Genomic DNA, 23,747 nt, shown 5'->3' with positions numbered 1-23,747 from the left:
GCAACGCTGCTGTCCCTTGAGATAGGTAAGCAAACTTACAGTAAGCATGACATTTAAGTGCACTACTCTTCTCTCTTTTCTAAACAAAAAACCACAAGTGGGGTTGGATAGAATCCGGATTGCTACCAGGAACACTCCATTTTCCTACCAAGACTCACCCCCCAAAATGGCTTTTTGTCTCTGAAATGTGCACAGGGCTGCTGTAAGTAGTGATTCTGGGTAGACAAATAGCATGGTTGAAAGGACCGATTTGGATCCCCCCACAACACACACACACAGTGGATTTGCGTAACATTAAGGGCGCTCACCACTTCCCTTAACACCTAGCTTAGCCCTTACTATACTCATGTGAAGAAGTGTCTGCACTACAGGAACTTAGGTCCTCTGTAGATGTCAAGATCCTACCTTTAACCCTACCTTCAGAGAATACAGTAATGGCCTTGTTGAATTCTGTGAGGCAATTCCAGCAAGGTGAGTGTTTGACACAGATGCTTTAAGCATTCTCACTATTCTTTTTTTTATTGAGCAGGTTTAATTTTGCCAAACAGCAGCATTTCTTTATTTTTTTACTGTAACTCAAATAACAGCTTACTACAGAGCTATTTTTTGAGTCTGAAAAATCTATACAGTGTGTGTGTGTGTATATAATTCAATAATCCTGCTCCAATTCAATAGAGAAATGGCATACACAATTTCCCTTTGCCAGAGTGTTATGAGAGAACTCGGTCAAATAAGGAAATGAAAACCAGATTTAACTTTGGGGGGGGTGGGGGTGGGGGGACCAAGCAGTTGTGTTTGACTTGAAACCCTTCAGAAATATACAAAAACAAGACATTGAAATGACATGTGCAAATGCTTTTATTCTATAGCTCTATCCTTAGTCATAACCTTGGTTTACCTGTGCTACCTTAGCCTGTGTATTTTATATGAACAACATTTCAGGACACTGAAATACAGTTTCTTTTAATGCTGGTTGATATAATTATTTTGAAGATTATTGTCACTGCTGGTTCAGTAAGAAATCAGATGATCAACTTTGAAAATATTTAACATAGTTCACTAGCAAAGAAACTCAGTTTTCTCAATGGTAGATAAGTGGTTTAATCTGATATGTGGAAAGTGCCCAGTGAGCACTATGGCCAGCATGCAAAGAACAGTGAAAATAGTTCCATACAAGTAAAGAGGGTTTTGGAGTTCTCTCCTTAACTGCAGTCCAGAATGCCACAGAGAACCCCACTTTTGAAACTGGGTGGACTTTCAAAAATCTGTTTGTGATGTAACATTGGGGCATACAGTTGAACAAAAAAGTAAAATTTAAAAATCCTGATTATGACCAAGTCTCTAAAGTAGCTCTTTAGTTCTTGGAAAATTCATAAAACTGAACAAACACTCACTTACCTAATTTCCTTCTCTTACCCACACATTAGTATGGGGTGGGAGGCACGACGTGCCCTTTCTGGGGTAGTTTGTCCACATTTGGTCTCCATCCTGCATTCAGCTCTCACCTGTGGCTCCTAGAAGATGTAAGCATGTGACAGTGGCCGCACCCCAGGAATGCCTACAACTGACCAGCTAAACTAGGTGAGGATAGCTGATGGGCCTCAAACCCTCGGTGAGTTAGGGACTTCTCCTCGATGCAAAGACAGGCTCCAGCAGATAGAGCGAATGAAACTAATAGTGGATCCAACTAGATCGTTTCTGTTCATGCTGTGGAGGGAAGTGAGGGGCAGGTGGGGCTCATCAACCTGGGTCTGTAGCCCATCTGGGAGAAGGAAAACTCTGACCCTAAACTTCCGCTGCCTTGCGGCTATACTATCTATGAGAAAGACTTTAGGAGTAAACCATGAGGGAAAATCCATACCCACTGCCTTGCGGTGTATCTTTGACAGAAGAAAAGGCTAAGAAGAATAAAGACTCTGAGGCAGTTGGATGGCACCTTGCATGCCTCCTTCTGGCAACTCCTGCAGCCAAGCTGGTGTCAAATGTATTGCTCTGTTTTCCTTTGGACCGTATCAGTGAGGCCAAGAGGCGAGTCTTGTTGTCTGGGTAGCCCAGGACCTTCATAAATACTGCCCAAGCTTGTGCCCCAGGGAGGTCACTTTGGTGCTCCACTTTGGCTTTACCTCCAGAGACGCACTCCATTGTCTGTCGAGACAGACATATGCCAACAACAACCAACACATTTGTACTGAGATAGGATAGCCTAGAATGGTGTCAAAATTTGCTTCATTTGTAGCTCAGATCTCTTCTTAAGTTTACTACATTTTAGCTTGTGATAAGACCTAGATGTAAGTCCCATCAAACTCAGTGGGATTTACTTCTGAGTAGACATGTAGTTACATGTTTGGCCTGCATGCACATGGCAGCTTATTCTATTTTCATGATGCTTCCCTGTTAATTTTCACATTATATCTTATCACATGACATAAAAGGGACTTCCAGAATTATAGTAGAATTTAATTGACTATAGTGCAAGTTTAGGGTTTATTTCCATATTATTAGCAAATGGATAATTTCTGGAAGCAAATAACACGAAATTGAGCACTAAACTCACACTATATTCCACTATTGTTCCTAAAGTGGCTTGATCGATTGATTTAATTTATACACTGGCCTATACCTGGAGGTCTCATGACGGTTCACAGAATAAAATCAAAATATAAAACCACAAAATACATAATCAGAATAAAAACAACAGTCCAATAACACACCCACAAAAGAGTTAAATTTTAAAAGGGCATATTGTGTGAAAGAGCAAATATAATGCAGAACTTCACATTTAGGGGGAAATGTGGGAACTAAATAAACTGCCATGTAAACATCCAAATTAATGATGTTATACGTTAAGTGTTGGTATCAGCTTTTGTTCCATAGGATCAGTTGAAATGCTTTTTAAGAAATGAGACTTCTGAGTTGACATGCATGGAATTGTGCTGTTGGTTATTTATAGTAGCAAACTGAGAACCCAAAGAAGCCCTAAGAAACCATTTCTTCTTCAGTTACTTGTGTATACAAATTTTATAATTAATACGCTCATCGGAGTTTTTTTAGTGTTAATATAGATATGATTATTAACATAGATAGAAGCATACAGTGTAAAGTATGACAGAAATTTACAGTGTATTCCTAAACATAATGACTCAGAAGTAGGTCCCATTTTATAGTATATTGTATTTTAAAATGGGGTTTCAGAGTTTTTTAGGGGTTTTTGAATGTTTTATGTAGATTTCCATTTTCATTGTTCTGTATGGGACAATGACAATAAAGATATCGTATATCGTATTAATTTAAAAATGTGCATGAAATTGGTATCATATTTCTTGTCATATTCATATTCTCTCTGTATTCTGTGCAGATATGCAACTGTTGCATGTATAATAAAAATTAGATAGAATAACTATTATGTAAAATATGTCATATTGCCATCCTAAATGCAACAACTTTTCCAGTAAATTTGAAATCCTCTTTCTACAATTTCAGCTTTTCTTAGGTAGTCACTAATGTGTAATTATATAAATTAGAAGACTGCATAGGTGGGGGGAAATGCAACTAAGTAGTATATGACAGTTATTAGATGGTTTATTTGCTTAATTCCATGAGAACAACACTACTTTTTAATTAAAAAATCCTGGCAATATTAAATTTTAAAGTATCAAAATATTAAACTATAATATTTTCTTATTCTAATCTTGCATACTAAACAAAGGTCTTGCACTGAGAATACAGCATCCCTTTTGCATGGTTTATAACAGCAGAAAATTTAAGGGGTTTATCATGTACACTGAAATGATAGTCTGCCTAATGTCCACCTTACGATACTCCTCAAACATAAAAAGCCTTCATGGATGAAAAATAGAATAATGAATATTAACTGAATTAGTCATTATCTTAAAGTTTTGTTTAAGAGTGACATACATAAGAATAAATTTGTTCTTCTTCATATTGGGGTTTTTATTTGTCCTAGAAATGAGCATGCTATTTTTAGAAAACAGCGACTGAGTAAAAATCATTTTAGGTTGAGATAGTTCAGATTGCTTGCTCTACTTGAAAATAAATTTATCCTGACCAGTTCTGTGCTGCTATAATATCTCAACTATCATTTCATTAATGTACTAATGCAGAAAACTGATTTCATTCATTGCTCACTGTCAGGGGCTAGTGCTGCTGTCAGGTGTTTATTGAAGTAATTAACTTAATGGTCCGACAAAATTAGCAAAAATTAATTTGTGTGATTAGAGCTTTCTTCTGTGATGGACTGCTTTTTCAAGTTGATAATAATAACAGTAGACAGTAGATTAATATTTTACAATTGCAGTCTAATTTTGACCATTATGGTAAAAACCTAACCCAAGCAGTTGTAAAGGTAGCAATTGAAAGAACCAACAATAATGCAACATGGTGGGGTTTTTTATTCATGGTTGAAACAATTGCAGTCAAAATAGGTTGTACGCAAATATGGAAGCTGTCTGTGCACTATCTAGGAAATGTACACATTTCCCCCACAGTGTCTGTGTTCTTAGCATTTTGATTGGACCAGGCTGCCAACTGTGACCCTTCCAAGCAGTACAGCATAGAGGTGTGACTTCTCATATGTTGTGTTGATTGTAAACATGGAGGAAACATTGGCGCAGCCCCCTAGATTTTCTTAATTTTGTTGATTGATTCTGTTGGCTCTTTTCCACTTAATATTTTTCTTCCCTCCTGAATATAATCCTGTCCACATGAATGAATTCATCCAACAGAGGCCAGTGTGTGTGTGTGTGTGTGTGTGTGTGTGTGTGTGTGTACACGTACTTAGGACAAGAACAACCACCTGATTTGAAAATAAACATAGTCAGCATAGTCAACTTTTTGTCCCATAAGGTTCTGGCAGCTTATCATTTTAAAACAAAAAATTGCAAGAGAAAACAATGCAACATTTCTAACACGTTATTTTTAAGGAATTAAACACCTAGACAAATTCTGCTTAAAACCGTCTCACATAAATTTCCCCGCACATACATCCCCACTGCTCCAGTCTTAAAGGCAGATGATAACGGTCCCAATTCATTTCTTCATAAACTCTTACATCTTTAACAGACACAATGAAAAAGATAATGAATGATAGCAATTCATAAGTGAAATATGTATAAAGCAATTGCTTCTTTCAATTAGTTAAAAAATAAAACCGTTTTCATATTGTTGACAGATAGTGAAGAGCTGATTGCCAAATTTGATAGTGCTCATCAAAATAGAGAGAAGAGCACTCGGAGAAAAATGACTTTTGATCAAAATGTTAGCAAGAAGAAGGCACTGGGATTAGAAAGATGGGCAAGAAAGGGTGGACATGGTTGAAATATCAATATGAAATATTGAAACATTAAATATTAAATACATTGGATGAGGGTTCTGAGAACTATATGTGGGATTACTTAGGTAGGTAGGTAGGTTAATTGCCTGATTTTTATGGTGAGTGGGCTGAATTACTTGACTTCCTGGTTGCAGTTTATTTGAAGGCAACCAACCATGAGTACTGGTTCATATATAACAGAAAGCCAGGCTCTGGTTTGTTTCCTCTCTGCCACGGCAGGAGAGGAGAATCTTAGAAACGTTTAAACCATGCTTTATTTTTATTTTGTTTAAAGTTATCCATAGTTTAATGTAATGTGCAAACCATCTCAGTGTAAAGATGTGAGAAATATTTTGAGACGACTGAAAAATAAAACATATAGTTCAAAAAGTCTTAAGTTTTCCCATACTTTTTATGTAAGTTCTAAATGATGGTGTGGGAGTGGTACAGTTTACTATTCATCAGGAAATAAATCTTCAGAAAGGAAAAGAAGCACAATATAAAGGGGGATGAGCCTAATTATATAGGTTAAAGTATACCTTGTAACAGTGATTCTATTTTAGCAGAGAAACTGATGATAAAGATGAACTGGATAAAATAGTGTTGTTTTTTTTAAAAAAGCAAAGTTATTACAAGGTTCATTAATTCTCCAAAATCACATGAATGAAGAGAAAGAGTTTAGAAGAATTACTGGCTTTAGTTCAGAATGTCAATTTCTACTTTTTAATCCCAGTTCTCACAATTTATTTGACATCCTGAACAGCAGCCAAAAAAGCTATTATAAGTATAAAACACACTCATTGGTATAAATCTCATTAAGTTGAGCAATTTAATTAAGGTATTGACATGCTTAATTGAAACGTGCAAGGAGAGACTATTTTCATATCTAATTTCCATATGCTTTCCACTTTAAAAGAAAAAAAAAAACCCCAGTAAAAATGTTATAGATTCAGCTAAGCCATGCCATCCCAAAGGAGCACTTGCTCCCATTTACCTTGGTTTATAGCCAACCACTCTCCTAAGTGGAGGTCCATTAAATGGATCTGATGTATGCCTGACTCAAACATGCGTCAGCTTCTCTTATGATCAATAGAGGAATATATATATTAATAAAGCACCAACTTAATTAAATCAAATAGTCTTCTGGGTAAACTTAAGATACTCAGAGATGGGCAGAGAATCAATATATTCTGCCATTTGAACATTAACTATGTGCTTGGAAATTTTATTCTCGCATTTTGAAGATGCTTGCAGTTTTTAAGTGTAGACTTTGCAGAAGTTCACTGCATAGAAAGCTGTATTATGCATGAGAGCTTGTTCGGAAATACCCTTGCTCTGTTCTATATCCTTAACACCTTTCTTAACTATTTATTCTAACACTTTAGTATAGATGCCTGGTGTCTAACAAGGATTAAAATAAATGTTGCACTGGGGAAAACAGTATGCTGGTGGTCTGTCCCCAGTTCTCATAAGCCCTGTAATAAACTTAACAAACATTTACCTGATAATGGTGTGATGTGTTGTTTCTATTTATGTTGTGAAGGCTGTTGAAAAATTAATGTGTACTTAACTATCAAATTTGACACATGTTTTAGTTTGTAGATATTTCAAAGTTGCTGACATATAGTTATTTTTTTTGTTTGCAAATAGTAACTTCTTATAAAATGAAGCCTCTATCTTGTGCATACACATTAAATTTTCATAGCAAACCATCATGTTTTAAAGTACATTTCCCTGCAACAATATTCCTAATAATTTATAGAAGGTATTTGCATTTAATCCTTTCTGGATATGTTACAGGGAGATAGAGAGAGAACATGCGACAGAGAGCACTACATGTAGCAGGCTAGAACTCTTGATGCATTGAAACTAATGGAATAAAATTAACCACCCTGTGGTCTTCGGATGAAAGGTGGTATAGAAATTTAAATAAAAATAATAATATAATACAGCAAGTATCCTCGTTAAACAGTAATACTTGTTCCTGAAATTGAAGTGTGTACTGAATTGGCAATGTAACTATAGCTTTAAGCACCAGGTCACAAATGGAATCTTATCAGATTCTCTTTTCTGCTAGAAAATTAGAATCTCTTCTTTATGTCTGCATTTTTTCAAGGAATATGCAATCAATTATCCTTATGCATACTTAAGGCATTTAAAATTTATGCCTTTTAAGTTCTGTTTGTGAAGTAGGAGATGATAGTTAAGGCAGGGAATTTTAATGTGCACGTTGTCTTTAAGTAAGTTTGTGAATTTGACTCCCAAGAGCTAACCTATTGCTTAAAGTGTCATGAGCCTTTCCACGACATCCATGCACAGTCCTTCAGTCATGCTCTGTATGCCTTTTTTTTAAAAAAAAATAAGTGTACATGAAAAAGTAGCCATAACAAATCAAAATAATATAAATTAATATATAATTTGCACAAAAAAGTAATACTGCAAATCATGGCATTGATCTTAAAAGGCCTGTTCTGTGCAGTCATCAGACCATTGTTTATTATTTTGATTTTCAGTATGATTCCAAACAATGGTTTTCAATTTAAACATCATATCAAAACATAGGTAAGCTTCTGTAACGATAGTTTGGCAAGATACATGAAGTGTGCATGCTCCTTCAAAGGACACCAGAAAATTACTTTACTTCTTTTAAAAACCTTAATAGATTTTAGTAGATAAGTGCTCTGGGATAATGTATTCTTTTATGATCTGAATAAGTTAAATGTATCGCTCTGACATTAGTTGTAACCTATGACACTGTAGTCCTATGTAGTCTGAAAAATGAGAACATATAATAGCTCTTGTCTGCTTCAACAGTTTGAGACAAGTTTCTTTCCATTGATGTATTTGTTTTGGTCTGTGTTGATAGTTCTCCCATAATGAAGTGCCTTTGAATGCAGGCGGGGAGAGTGGTAGTGTAAAACCTTGCTTAGAAATGTTTACTGAAGTGAACTACTCACTTAAAGCGGCTGCTGGAAACTATATTCCTTCCACAATTAGATTTTTAAGACTTTCTAATGTTGGCAGCAGACCACTTGGCTTTTCATACATCAAGGATTTCAGGCATGTGCTATCTTTAAACAAACACATTAGCTGGAATAGATATTTTTCCAGACTTTTACATGTAGAATAGACTTTAGACAGATACATTATGGTAGAGCTACAGTTCCTCCCCACTCCAACCCCCCCCAGATGTGATAATAGTTAATTGTCTTGGGACCAGTTTTTCTCCCTTACGTTGTTCCTAGCAGTAAGTAAACAAAAACTGGAAGATGTGAACTTTTATATGAGCCTATTAACCATGTGGTCTCCTCCCGCCCACCCCATCAGCCATCAGCTACTCTTCTATACTTAATTTAATTGTATGAGCTGACATTGTCAATCTGCAATCCAATAACATGTTTGATGGCAACTCAGAAGAGAGTCCAGTTAATTTTTGGGAGTGCTATTATGTAAATAAATATTCTTACAGAGTGCTGAGCCAAGACATTTGCTGATTAATCGGAGTTCTGCCCTTGTCTTCTCCAGGAATAAACCTTGGAATGTCAGAAGACACTTTAATGCTTTTAAATAGCAAGAACACACCCATACTTTTTAATTTTTTTTTGCCTAGTTGTGTGCTATTAAGTGAGAAGCCTGATAATAATCACACTGTACAATCTTTGTGGTATGCCGTAGGGCCAAGGCTTGTTTCACGTATCCGTAAGGTATTTCATATATATTTTCTTTAGTATATATTTGTTTTTTTCACCACTGTTGCATAGACCATAATTGCCTATGTATTTCGATGTGTTGCTCCCCCTCCCACAAAGTTATATGTCAAGAGAGAAAGGTGTTGACATTGAATGCAGAAGATATAACAATCCTGTGAGAGATTTCATTATATTTTAATCAATGCTCTTTAGGGCGAAAGCAGGACATTGTGACACCAGATGTCATAAATAATTATATCCTATTTTAGTGGTTGCTTTGCACAGTCACTATTGTTGCAAAGTTAGTGCTACTAGTACTTACAGAGACCAAGGTGGTGGACAAAAAGGCTATAGATGTTGATAACTGTATGGTGAGTTGGGGGAAATCATTTTGTCTTGCTATTAATGTGTTTAAAGGTTGTGTTAATGTTTATTGTTGGAGACTGCAATTAAACAAAGCAAAAGAGCAGTTCTATCTCATGCTTGGGTCATATTTGTGACATCGCGAATGCTTCTGGTATACAAGCTGTTTACGCATTTCTTCCAAGCAAAATAAAATGGGCTTGAAAATAGAGTCATACCTATGGAATGGGAGCATTTCAGTATATTAATTAAGGTTATACACAAACTTCACAGTGGTAAGATAAGTAGTCATGTTTGGTAATTTGTTTTTTGCACTGTGTAAGAGTTGCCTGCCAAGTTAACACTACAGAGAAGCTGACAAGGTGTATCATAGACAGTATTGGGGGAGGGGTAGAAGGATGTTTGCATAATGGGAATAACTTCAAAAAGTTCAAGGACATTTTATTTTATAATGTTTTAAAATTACTTGATCACAATGTTGCATTATTATTATCAACATTTTCGTTAACTTTATAAGACTTCTTCAGTTCAGATAACCTCCTGATTATTATTTTTTTAAAAAAATTAATGTAATTTTTAAAGTGGAGTAGTTCCCAGCAGAGCTAGTTTCGGTCAATTTACTGTATCTCCTGTTGGTAGATATACATATGACTGTAACAAGGCTGAGGATTTTATTGTTCAGAAGTCACATGTGCCAAGTTATAATCCTGTAAGTAAGTCTTGCATTGGCTGGGATCTGTTTCATTGATGTTCTTTCTATTCAGGCCCCAAGGGAATGTTAGTATTGCTGGATTGTGTCCAATACTAGAATTCCATTCACAGAAGGCTCTTTCATCCAGGCTTCTGTAAGCAGAAGAGAAGGGAGGGTATTTTGCAAGTTTGGTCTTTCTGTTCCCCCCATCCCAGCAATCCCACACAGTTCTGGAGAGTGCCCAAATTATTTGCAGCAAAAGGGAGGCTGCGTACAGGGCTGTGGCAAAAATGGTCTCCCTTCCATTCATAGATGCCTCCAATGAATCAAAGAGCATTCCATGAATGGAAAGGCACTGTTGTATACAACCTGCTGTTAGTGTTGTATGCAAAAGCAGCATCTAATTACCTGTGCGCCTTAATTGCTGTTTCTGCTGGGGGAAATATAGATATTTTAAAAAACAAAAATAAATTTAGGAACTAAACTGAAATATGATACTTCTCTTATGACCAAGTAATATCACAACATATTTTAAACTTTCCCGAATTCCTCAGTCTTGGTGTTCAACAAATGAAAGGATGGTGGAAGGGCTGGAGTGGGTGTATATGTCAAAGTTGTTGATCATATTGCTCTGCCTCCAATATGTTACATTCTTAATACAAACTTACCGGTAAATATTTTCTTCATCGGCTAATTATACTGAAGGATTGTGCCCAGTGTGTACTGGTGCAAAGCAATAATAGCCACTCTTTTTTGAAATTAGAAAAGCAGGCATTTATTTTAGCGCTTCTAGCACTGATTTTGTAGCTAATCAGTGTGAAGACTATTCATACCTAATATGATAACCCTGCTGTTTGTTTTACTGATATCAAATCTCAGTCTTGTGCATGGATGTTGGATAAGTTCTATCTCTCTGTAAAGAAATAAAAGAATGAAATAGCTGGACTGAAGCTTTATCCTTGGCCTTTATATTACCCCTTATCAGTATTCTAAGATTTTTTACAGATTAACATTTAACACCTCCACAGAAAATCCCTCAATTTCTTTAAAGGACATTCTCATCCTAATGTGTATTAGGATTATAAATTGAAATAGTAATAGTATCACAAATGTTGAACAGTTGAACAAATAGCTATATATTGTGGTTGGATACTGCTTCCTTAGTGGCCTTAAGAAAAAATATTTAAGAAACTGACGGCATGTTTCAGAAAACGGAAAGCTGTTAATATGGCTAAAGATACTTTTGTGCGTTGGGTGAATCTGATGGCAGCTGATTTGGTCCTAGAAAGTCTTTAAGAGTGATTTGGAATGCTGGTATCAAACACAAGATCAAAAACTTCAAAACATACACAAGAGTGCATACTTGTAATAGTGAATGGGCAGCTACATAAATGCAGCTTGCAGCTGAAACCTCTACATTGCTGCAACAACACCTTGACAATGTCAGGTTGTCAGACTATGAGATTTATTTATGAAATCGGCACACAATCCTGGAGATTTGTAGAGGGTGCCCTGTTAGCCAGAGAATAGTACCTCAGTAGAAGATAAAGTGAATGTAAGTTACAAGCAGATTTTTTTTTCCTGAGCGAGATTAATTTCCTGCAATCTCTTGCGTTCTTGGATAGCTGTAGAAAAGACAGAGTAGAGGGATAAAAGAGACATCAATAATATAAATTATCTTGGTATGCTAGAATACTAGAAACATTGCTTTAAATCACAAGTTTGCTACCTTTTCACTCTGCTTGCAGTAATATAAAATGCACATTTTTCAAGGACAAATTTGATTTTCTTGTGTTCTGCTTAGGGTGAATGCTTGCTTCATTTATCTCATTTTGTTATCATTGGTAACTCTCAATTGATGTTTATATTTTAAACCAGTTGCTTTCTCTCTAAGTAGTATGTATCATACCATAGTACTGTACGTTTGTCTTTAAAAATTGACTTATCACACCCCACATTTCCCTTTGTAACACAGAATAAAGATCTGCCGCAAAGCATTTATTATTTTGGTATTAAGCACTGATGAAGAGAAGGGAAAGAATGGAAGAGGAAGATACCTTCCTAGTCACTGTTGAATAATTTTGGAAAGTGAAACATGTCTTTTAGAAAACAATATAGTATTCTGCATGGCCATTTGTGTGTCTGTCTGAGAGAACAATTTTGCTACCAAGAGGAATTGGTGTAGACTAGATGACTAGCATAAATTGAATTAGTCTGACAAAGACATTTAGGGTGGGGGTCGAATGGACCATCATCCTGATGGAAAACAGAAGAAAGCCCTGGGTGACACAGCTTGACCTAAGATGTCAGTGTGGGTTTTCTGTGTGGTGCTCTCATTCAGAGTCACAATGCTTGTTTTTCAATAAAATCAATTTGATAGAGGTTCACCTTACAATGCAGCATTTACTTTAAAGGTGGGCGGGGGATTGCATGGGGTGCATTATAATGAATACTACCCAGTTGAGCAGTCTGGCTTTAGCATGAACAATTTGTACATCCCTTAAAAAAACGGTTTACTAAGCTTGGTCGGGTATTAGTGTCCTTAAAGTCCATGCTCTATCCCATTTTTTAATTTTTATTTTTCTATACCACCCTTCATCTGAAGATCACAGGCCAGTGTACAATATAAAAGCACAAAATGCATAACATAATAACAAACAAAACAATAATACTCCAAGTTTAAAAGGCCATAGATTGTTTAATTAGCCAGAGGCTGTCCAATTATTTTATTAAAAACAAAGGTTTCCTTTGGATGTTAATAAGAGCAATTTGCTTAAGTTTGCAATGCTCTTGGGTAACTGTTTTGTTCTTTTTATGAACTACAGTTTATGTATGTACAAATGGATTCAAGTTACAAGAAAGTAGATTCCAACCAAACATCAGAAATAACTTTCTGACAGTAAGAGCTTTTCATTCGTAGAACATACCCCCACAAGAAGTGGTGGGCTCTCCTTCCTTGGAGGTTTTTAAGTAGAGGTTGGTTGGCCATCAGTCTTGGAATGCTTCAGTTGAGATTCCCGTATTGCAGGGGGTTGGAGTAGATGTCCCTCAGGGTCCCTTCCAACTCCACAATTCCATGATATTTACTTTTCTCATGCTTAATACTTTTCTCTTTCTTCTTGGAACATACTGAAATTCCTAAGACTCTTAATTTGTATTTATTGAAACAGTTTTAATCACTTTGCTCCCACTTTGTTCTGTACTCATTGTATCTCAAAGAGCAGTGAGACTAGGGGTTACTGAGAGATTTGTTCTGTAAGGCTAGTACGCTCTTTTAGTAAGTCCTATGTACATATACCGAGGAGCAAATCTAATTGAACTCAGTACGGCTTGCTTCAGAGTAAACATCTATAGGATTGCACTACACATTACTTTATCTGTTGTGTTTGTTGTATTTCTATGCTATCCCAGGTGTGTTCTCCCTACAGTTCACATCCTTGTTAACGTTAATCTGTAATAATAAAAAAGGGTTGTAAAGGAACAGACAAATTTGAAAAAAAATGCTTTTAACATCTGTGAGGGTAAATTTTGTATAATATTTAATCCAAACGCATAGCATTAGCTATGTCATCCCATAATAGCCATATACAGTATCCACAGTTCATGGAAATGTTAAAGCCTTCCCAGAAATCACTTCAACACTTAACCTGCTGAAATACAGTAAATGTGCAACTGTTTCTATCCATCTCTAAGTTGTCTACAGCTGTGAGCATTTCTCTCTGTCATTGTGTGTTTTTTGTTTATTTGTCCCTAATAAGTGTGTATTTTCTTTTCTTTAGGGATTTAAGTGAAAACCAGATTCAAGGCATCCCAAGAAAGGCTTTTCGAGGCATTACTGATGTGAAGAATTTGTAAGTCACATCTACAATAGAACTTGGGCTGAATATGAATTATTATATGCTACTGCTCTTACGTATTTGAGGACCAGAGGCATACATGGAAATGGTTTCCATGCCTAGAAATCACTGGTCCACTTCCATGCTCTCACATTTGCATTAAACATAAGCACACTCTTCGAAGATTCCATTGTCTTTCACAGGTCAATTGCCTGAGACAGCAGATGTTTCATCAAAGGGAGCAGACTGATAATTTGTTTAGCTTAATATTATATGTTTATTGTAATTGGAACATATAGTATTTTAATGAAACCTTTAGGATTTTCCACCTGAGGTACTATGATGTCTTGGGCTAGCTCATCCTGTGGCTACAGGGCTGCAGTACTACACTCACTTACCTGGTAGTAAGTCCCATGGAACTCAATAGGACTTACTTCGGAATAGAAATATATAAGATTGTACTGTTAGTGGAACATCACATCACTTGATGGTATAAGTGAATAATGTAGTTGACTCATAATTCCATAAGTGCAGAAGTGCTCTGAACTGCAAATTCAGCCTAGTGAACTGTATGCTGCCCTCCTCTGTTCAAGTAGTAATAGCTGTAATAGTATTTTGTATCTTGTTTTCTAAATTTGCAAAATGATTCAAATACTTTATTTTAGTAGTTTTTACAATAGCCCCATAAAAGTAGGCAAATATTACTTTCCACATTTTTCAAAAGACAATTGTTGCTGAGCTAGAGTGACTTGTCTAACACCTTGCAAACAGCTAAATTGTCAACTGGAAAGTTCCATTCCAACTCTTAACTGGTTTACTATGATGTATACAGGTAATTCTAGTGTTGATTCTTTTTATTATTCCATCTCTTAAATGTTCTGTGTGCCTGATGTTAAATTACATGCTAATCTTCTCTCTGTATTTTTAGTTTTAATATATTCACAAATTTAAACTGGAGGGCATTTCTTTTTATATCTATAATATGCCTTTCATTTTTTAAAAAATAACTCAGAGCAGGGATTATTTGTTCCAAAATAGTGCATTTTTCAACTATACTACTTGTTGTTGTTTAGTCGTTTAGTCGTGTCCAACTCTTTGTGACTCCATGGACCAAAGCACGCCAGGCACTCCTGTCTTCACTATACTACTTAGCTTTTATATATGTGTTGCTAAAAATAAATCTAGTGCCAGATACCAATTTGTGAAAACATTTCTTAACGTACTATAGACTGCAAATATACTTTAATAATTTTTGAAATTCCCCAGAATAAATTAGTGTATTATGATGTTGACATTCCTTGAGCATTATAGTATTCATTATTAATAACGACAGCTTATCTCTGTTAAAGTCAGTTCACAATTTAGAAAAAAGACCAATGTAACTACAATTAAAACAAACAGCAAATTGTTATAATAGCAGTAGTGAAAGCATTGTGAACAAGTTAGTATTTATCTAAATGCATGATGGAATAAAATTGTCTTCACTATCCACTGAAAGACAGTCAGAGATGGGGTTAGGCGTACCTGCCTCAGGAGCCAATTGTACATTCTGGGTGCCACAAATGGGTGCCCTTTCTCTTCTGCCAAGTTACTGCAGCTGGGTCGCTGAAGTGCTGTAGAGTTCTCACTCAGGTATTTATGGGAGGAGATCGTTCACAGATTCCAATATACAATAAAACTGTGCTTTATGGAAACATAGGACAGATTTCTGGAAGCTTTAAAAGAAGTCACATATGTCACCTCATATACGTTGCCTAGTTTTAAGCAATACTGTAGGTTAAAGAAGCCTGTTACTCCTTCTAGTGGTATTAAATCAGTTGTAGATCTTAATGAATTCAGGAAATAACCCTTTGCCTGTCACTTTAACTTTCACAGCAATTCAATCGCTAGGCCTATTACTATACTATTAAAATTATGTCACCAAGTTGAAACTTCCTATAAGAAAAATTACTTCTAGCATAAGTTAATTTAATGAATGGATTAATCTCATCCTTCACCATCTGTTCAACACCTAATTATGAATACTAAAAGCACCTATTTCATAATTACATCATTAAAAACTATGATTGATTGAAATACATGTTCCTCATGTTGGTCTGAGGATGACTCCTCCTCTGCATAAAGCAATCTTCTAAATAAGATTTTACTGCAATCTTTTACTTTTAATTTCTTCATCCACTTACAGTGTAAAGAGGTTTTCAGGCCTCTAATGTTAGTCTCAAAAGCATATTCTGGAACATAAAACAATCAAAGTAACAGTTTTGCAAACTAATAATTTAATGTTTGAAGGAGCTGAGTATGTTTAGCCTCGAAAAGAGGAGACATTATAGCCATCTTCAATTATCTTAAGGGCCGTCACATGGAAGATGGAGTAAACTTGTTTTCTCCTGCTCTGAAAGGTAGGACCTGAGCCAATGCCTTCTAGTTACAAAAAAGGAGATTCCAACAAAACACCAGAAAGAACTTTCTGACAGTAAGAGTTGTTCGACATTGAAATGGACTCCCTTGGGAGGTTGTGGATTCTCCTTCCTTGGAGGTTTTTAAGCAGAGATTGGATGGCCATCTGTCATGGATGCTTCAACTGAGGATTCCTGTATTGCAAGAGGGTGGACTAGATGACCCTTGGGATCCCTTCAAACTCTACGATTTTTCAGCCTTTAATTGCAATGCTTGGGAATCTTGGGGCAGCAGGCAGCTATTGGGATACTCTGGTTAGTCTTTCAAGGGTGAGACATATGGTCCCCCCCCCAACAGTTTTAAGGGTACTTCCTGTTACTGCAATGAAGTTTTCCCAGAAAGCAAACTGAAGTTTCATAGCGCTAATGGAGAGCTACATATAAGAGAGTGGCTTGTCTGGAGTCAACAGAAACAAGCTTTATATTACTTTCTATATCAATTATTTTGGCACAAGACAGTCAAGAGACTAACACTTCTGTGTCTGCACTGGGATCTACTGAAACCTGGCATTCTAAGTGGTAGAAACTTCCCCACATGACCCCAAAACATGAGAAAGGCAATAGTCACAGAGAATGTTACCTAGCTTGGTGAGAACTAGAAAGGCACCTGTTATCTGGTAGTTGACATCAACACCAGATTCTTCCCATATTGAACAAGCAACATTTATTTTGAGATAAGTACTTTTAAAAGAATCAAGGGTTGTGATTCAATAAAGATTTTTTAAATTTGCAAATTGATACACTGAAAGCACATGCTATTCCTTTCAATGATTGTAAGAGCTCATGCCTATAATAATGGCTGAGGAAACCCAGCCAGATGGGTGGGGTATTAATAATAATAATAATAATAATAATAATAATAATAATAATACAAATATGTATGGCTGGAAAAACACAACAGTGCACCTGCAAAAATATAAGAACAACATTCGACAGCCGTTTTTTTACCTTGCAGTTGTCACACACTCAACTTATGTGGAAGTGCGGCTGCTGAATGCATACTTGAAGCAATAACCTTTCCCAGAACAATTCAAACTGTTTCCCATCTGTTCAGTTGCAGCCCTAAGTGGTGGGAATTACTACAAAACTGTATTGGTTCTCTTCATGGTATGTCTGAAACAGGATGGGCATATAGTGTTGAATGTGTAAAGACTTTTACAGCTCACTTGCCTGACATTAAATTAGCACTGAAAGACCTCCTAGAACTAAATTTGGCAGCCAAAACAAGAAATGAAGTCCATGGTGTTTTATTTTATGCGATATCTTTTGTCTGTGTTATGTTAGTCATGTGGTACAAAATATTAGCTGGCATAGATATTTGCAACAGGGTCATCCAAGCTAGGGATACCACACTGGATGTTGAAGTAGCAATCACAAACAAAACTTCAAAACAACTGGAAATGAATGTGGAATGAAGCCAATTTGGATGTGTCAAACCAAAATATAGAAATAAAACTCTCCCGTAGATGTGATGGAATTAAGGTCAAGAGGTCATGGCTGCATGACACCTGACAGAGGCTAACTTGGAAGAAATGAATGACACAGATGATACTTCATAAGTGTGTTCTTCACATTTTGGTAGACAATGTTGTAACAGGATTAAGTGTCCACTTCAATGCCGTTAAGCAGTTGGCAGAAATATCTGATTTCTTGTGGAACTATCTTTCCGTATCTGAAAGTGATGTGGAGAGAAAAGCTTTATCTTTATCATAGCAATATCCTGCTGACCTTGGTGGTGATAATTTTGGAAAAGAAATGCAACATTCACCCTCAGTACATAAAGCTAATTTTGTAAATGTACAGTTAAAGCCATTAGATCTGTTGAACTTGTTAACCGAGTACAGACTTGCTTATCCGTTTCCAAATGCTACACAAAAGGTCAGTAAAGCTCTTTTTAAAAAATAAATAGTAAGTTTATCTACCTTTTTATACTAATATTAATGTGTCCTGATGATCTGATCTGCATTGCAATATAAAAGGATGTCCCAATGTGAATTCTTTCTCCTTCTGTATTGTAGCATAAACAAAGATGTTCAAATCAAATGTTCTTTCTTATCTCTGATCCTCTTTTAATTTATTTATATTTATTTATATTTATCATGGAAGGAGTATGAGAGCATAAGGCCTTAAAATGCAGGAAATCAACAGAACGCTCCACTCAACCCCTCTTGTCTTCCATATCCCTTTTGATTTTATAGGCTGCACCTCATGGCATAAACCTATAGTGGGGAGAAACAGAATGACTAATTGAGAATGGAAGGAGCACAAAAGAAACTTTGTACCCCCTGATAATTCCTCTCAGAGACCCTGTTTATACCTACCAGTGGGAGACACTTCAAGCTGGGACATTCAGTTGTCTCTCACCTCATACTTGACTTTAAAACACTTTTCTTACAAGAATCTTTTGTAAACTGCTTTAAGCTTCTTGGGATAAGAAAAGTTGCTTTCTTGGCCTTCTGCTGCTTGTTTCCAGCATTATGGAGCCCTCTTGCTCGCTCGCTCTCCAAATCTTACCCCCATTTGATTCCTGTTCACAATTTCTGGAATTGTGAAACATCTAATCAGAAGAAGCACAAAGGATGATGATACTGTGGTTTTAAACAATGCATCTGCAAGGCCAAGATTCAAACCACAGTAAACCCAGAACAGAGATAATATGTACACTGAGACTACCTTTTCTGATACTTTCTTGCTGCTGCATCTGAAAATCTTTGTTGGAAGTGAAACATCCCTGTTCTCAGCACGTGCAGTAAAAATTTCAGGAATTTGATCATAAACTGCTTGGATGCCGTAACACCCCTAACAAGAAAGCTTTTTAAAAAGGGCAATCTTCGCTCCAGTGGCCAGGAAGCTATATTCTTCCATTGACAGAGTAACCTTGTCAGTGGTTTACAGCAGCAGCATATGGGGCAGGAAACCTTGGAGAAGCAGCTGGAGATAACACAAAACTACTCACAGAAAGAGAGGCTACAGAAATTTGAGCAGTTACAAATAGGTTATAAAAAGCATGGCAGTTGTAACCATGGGCTCAGACTCCACTTCTTCAGGCAATGAAGTCAGAGAGAGGAAATTGCCCTCTAGGCCAGCCACAGATGTACATACTGAATCAGAGGCACTGGTTCTAGTGGAGCCTGTTGTGTCAATGCCTCTCCAGTCCAAGGAAGTTGTATTGTCTTTGGCCTCCAACTCAGAAGCCATGGTGAAACCACAGCCCTTGTCCACTGCTCCATCAGATTCAACAGGCTGGGTCCTTTTAAATGAAGAGGCATACTGAGAAAGAGCTGTAGTTCATATTGAAGATTCACTCTGAAAATGCTGAAATGTCATTTGAGCTCTGATTTTATGGAGTCTCCAGCCTGAACCCTGCCCAGAGCTTCAAGGGTACCATTGGAACTTCACCTTAGAACTGCTGAAGCTGTCACTCCAAACTGTGACACCTGGTTCTGGGTATCCAGCAGGAGACATAAAAATGCACCTAACCTTGAGTTGGAATTACAGATATGTCTACAGTATCTTAGGCACTCCCAGACATACTCATGTGGTTGTTGGCCTCTTCTGCCTTGCTCCTTCTGTTTCAACTTGGTCTTTTCTATTTCTGCTCTTGACTCCCTCCAGTCTGGCTTCCATCTTCTGCAGGTCACTGAAACTCCCCTTCCGATAATCAAATAAGATAATTTAAGAGCAAAATCTGAGCACGCTCCTTGACCTCTTTGGGTTGCTTCAACACAATGGATCATTTTATATTGCTTTACTTTCTTTATGATATGTCTCCATGATTTTGTCCTCATTTGGTTCTCTCCCTAGTCCCTACCCATCCAAGCATCCCTTCTAATTATTATTATTATTATTATTATTATTATTATTATTATTATTATTATTATATTATTAGGGAAATCTTCCACAGGTTTCCCTCTGTCTATTGAGATTTTTCAATAACTTGTTATTGGCTTTCTGCAGCTCTCTGCAGCTCTTTGTCTACATGTTATCCCTCAGTGACCTCATCAAATCCCATGACTTTCCAGACAATCTATACATAGATGTCATCCAGTTCTACCTCTCTACTGAGTATTTCCCCCCTCTTTTTGTCCAAACTTTCCAAATGACTTGGTTGGATATTTCCAGTGTAATGCTTCACTGTTCACAAAATCAACATGTCAGACCCTAAAATTATCATATTTTCTCCCAACCCCATTTTGCCTCATATCCACTGAAAATGTCACCAACAGAGACTCCATCTCCTCACAGTATTGCGGAAGAACGATGTCAATCAACATTTGATGATCTCCTTCTATAGGTTAACAATAGAAAGTGTCCTTTCATACTGCATCATGGTGTGGTACGGTGGTTGGACATCATCTAATAGGAAGTGCCTACAGAGGATGGTGAATACAGCACAAGATATTATAGGCTGTCCCGTGAATCTACTGGATGAAATAGCAGAAGAATGTTGCCTCAGGAGAGTGAGGAAAATTCTCAGGGATGATTCACACCCTGGCCGGCACTTTCTTGATCTTGTGCCCTCAGGCAGAAGATATAGAAGCATGATTAGTCGCACCAACAGGGTAAAGAACAGCTTCTATCCGTGGGCTGTTAGGCTGCTGAATGAAAAGATAACAACAGGGCAACTGACTTTCGGGTTTGGTGGGTGTGCGTCAGTAAACGAGGGGAATTAAGACTAAGAGAGCTGAGTGAGGGCTGCTCGTGTAATCTCACTGTATACAAGTTGTACAAGTGACAATAAAGTATTTCAATAACTTGTTGTACAGGTATAAAGCTGCTGCTGCTGCTGCTGCTTCTGCTGCTGCTGCTGCTGCTTCTTCTTCTTCTTCTTCTTCTTCTTCTTCTTCTTCTTCTTCCGTTTCCAAGACTATGGCTTCTCCTTTTGCAGCACTGCAGAAATATGGTGCTTTATCTTTGTCACCCTGGTCATCCCTCACCTTGACCACTACAATATTCTCCTCTCTGCTCTTCCTTTATATCACCTCTTCTCCCTTGCTTCCATCCAGCATTCTGCTGCCAGGATCATTCAGCACTCTCATCAGTGTGACCACATGTTCCTCAATTCAGCAGAAAGGTCACCACTGCCTTTCTCTGTTTATTTCCCTGCTATTTTATCCCAGTACATCCCTGCCCATGACCATCATTCATCCAGTTCTATTACCCTCAGCCTTCTCCTGCTCCCTCAAATGACTCCACCCCTTTCTTCCCCTTATACTTGAATATACTTTTTAAAACACTTGTGTGATGTCACTTCTTCCAAATATCTTCTACTTTTCTGTAAAACCTTTGCTCCAACCCTTTAGTTCCCATGCCTCACTGTAATAAAGTCTCCATGCATACAACTGCAGTAAAAGCATATTGTTTACAATTTCACACCACTATTTTCTTCATCTTTTTCTTTTGCTTCCAGGAAGCAGCATATTATAAGGTTGCATATAGACTAAGAGCAAAGGGTAGGTGGAGGAAAATGAAGGGGAGCAAGGAGATGATCAAGCCTGTCTATGCACAGGAGTGGAATCAAGACAAGGCATTAGTAGAGTTTGGACCAAGAGCAACTCTGCTTTGCAGCACTTGCAGAACCTCAGGACCTTGGTTCAAATTCAGTCACTGCTTCATGGATCTGACACTGATTTGGCTTCATCTGTTAACAAAGGCAATATAGCTGCTTGACGAAGATCCAGCCTGATTCAGACATGACCCATAGCTACAGTTTGGCTCATATTGGTTCCAGATTTTGTGACCTTTGCCCTTTCTGCATATGAGCTCTTATAGGAAGAAATGCATGGGAAACTAATTGACACATAGATTGCGCCCTGCCCATTGTATATGTACTTAATGGTGGCAATCTGAGGAGATAATTCCCCAAGTGAAAACAATTCCACTTGGCTTAATTGCAGTAACTAGGATAGGGTACAGGTTGGATCACCATGAGGAAGACTATATTCTAATGAATATATCCAGCAGGAGACATAAAAATGCATTCTAATGAATATAGTCCGTGAAGAAGAATATATTCTAATTTGCAAACTAAATAACCGAGAATGTAATTTGATTTCCATCCAGACTTAGATTCCAGTGCCTGGTACAAAAAGTGGCTAGAATTCTGGCCTCTGCATCTGGAACACTTTCCTGCAATTAAAGTTATGCAGCTGGGTGCAGTCAGTGAAATCTATGGAAGTATGCTTAAAAGATTGCTTTGGAATGTTGGGCAGAAGAAACATTTGCATTCCTTTTCTGTTTCTGGGTGTAGGCTTTGCTAGTCAGGGTCGATCTTTCAGCAACAATTCACTTAAAAGCCAGACTTGTCACCCTGCCCCACTCCAGCACTGGCCTTAGTCTTTGCCCAGTCACTCTTATCCCAGCAAAACACCAGGTCAATAAAGGGTTAAATGATAACTTTGAAGATATTAAAATAAAGCTACAAATAATTAGGATTGCCATTTACACATCACCAAAGAAGAACAGATGCATCACCAAGAAAAGGGGGAAATGGCATAGATGATATGCATAACCTTTGTGCATATTAATTTTTATGCATGGATCCAAATTTAGAAGTTGTTGCTATAGTTTAAATAGAAACATCTCACCATAGGTGGCCTCTGCTGTCCAGCTGCTAAGTATTGATGATCCTTCCTTCTGGTTCTTTAAAGCAGACTTGGATCAAACATACTTTCAAAAAGTGAAAACAGTCAAATAGAGGACTGCCCTCTATAGAGTAGGACACCCTAACATGTATAGATTAGAGATGAAATTTTATCAGTAGCAAATCTAAATAATTGGAGCAGTCACAATTTAAAATCTTATTTAGACTGTGTGTTAATCTCTGTGTTATTTACCTATGTGTTAATCCAATTGAACTCAGTGGGCCTTGCTTCTGAGTAGGCATTCACAGGATTGCACTGTATATTTTAATTCTTTTCATGCTATATTTGACATTGCTTGTGTAATTAAGCAATTTCATCCAAGTATGTCCTATGTTTAAAGAAACTTTCTTATGTATGCCGACAGTATTATCTTCAACAGATTTTGCTGTTACTTATTCTAATTGTGGAAATGTTTACTATAGAGTTATATACACATTTTGGTACGTTTCTCTTTTTAGCAGACCTATGATCAGAGCTTTTTGTGCTCAGGACTGATACTCAGCTTTCCTTTGTGTCCTAAGTGCAACTGTATTGACCTCAGTTTTATACTTGGAGAATGGGAAGAGGAGGTTTTGTAAGGTCATTGGCTATTGTTGAGTTGTTGTCATCAGTTATGTTAACCTGCTCAACTATGACCTTGAATGGAACATTCTTTACCTTCCTTGTTTGATGTTGGAGTCAAATGTTTATAATGGAATGGTGCCTGAAAAATGTCACTTTAGCTCAGAGGAATAGTTTC

At 37.0% G+C, this 23,747-nt stretch overlaps 1 protein-coding gene across 2 annotated transcripts in view; it reads left to right on the top strand.

Moving 5' to 3' along the window:
* Positions 1 to 23,747, top strand: part of SLIT3 (slit guidance ligand 3) — a 405,171-nt gene that overhangs the window by 187,335 nt on the left and 194,089 nt on the right. For both annotated transcript variants that reach the window (XM_053376507.1, XM_053376506.1), the window contains exon 5: positions 13,852 to 13,923. In XM_053376507.1, coding sequence (XP_053232482.1) covers positions 13,852 to 13,923 — 72 coding nt within the window. The remainder of the gene's footprint in view (positions 1 to 13,851; positions 13,924 to 23,747) is intronic.

This window comes from Podarcis raffonei, chromosome 2, assembly GCF_027172205.1.
Source record: "Podarcis raffonei isolate rPodRaf1 chromosome 2, rPodRaf1.pri, whole genome shotgun sequence".
In the NCBI taxonomy this organism is placed as follows: domain Eukaryota; kingdom Metazoa; phylum Chordata; class Lepidosauria; order Squamata; family Lacertidae; genus Podarcis; species Podarcis raffonei.
Note: the sequence above shows the minus strand (reverse complement) of the source record. Positions and strands in the feature narration are given on the sequence as shown.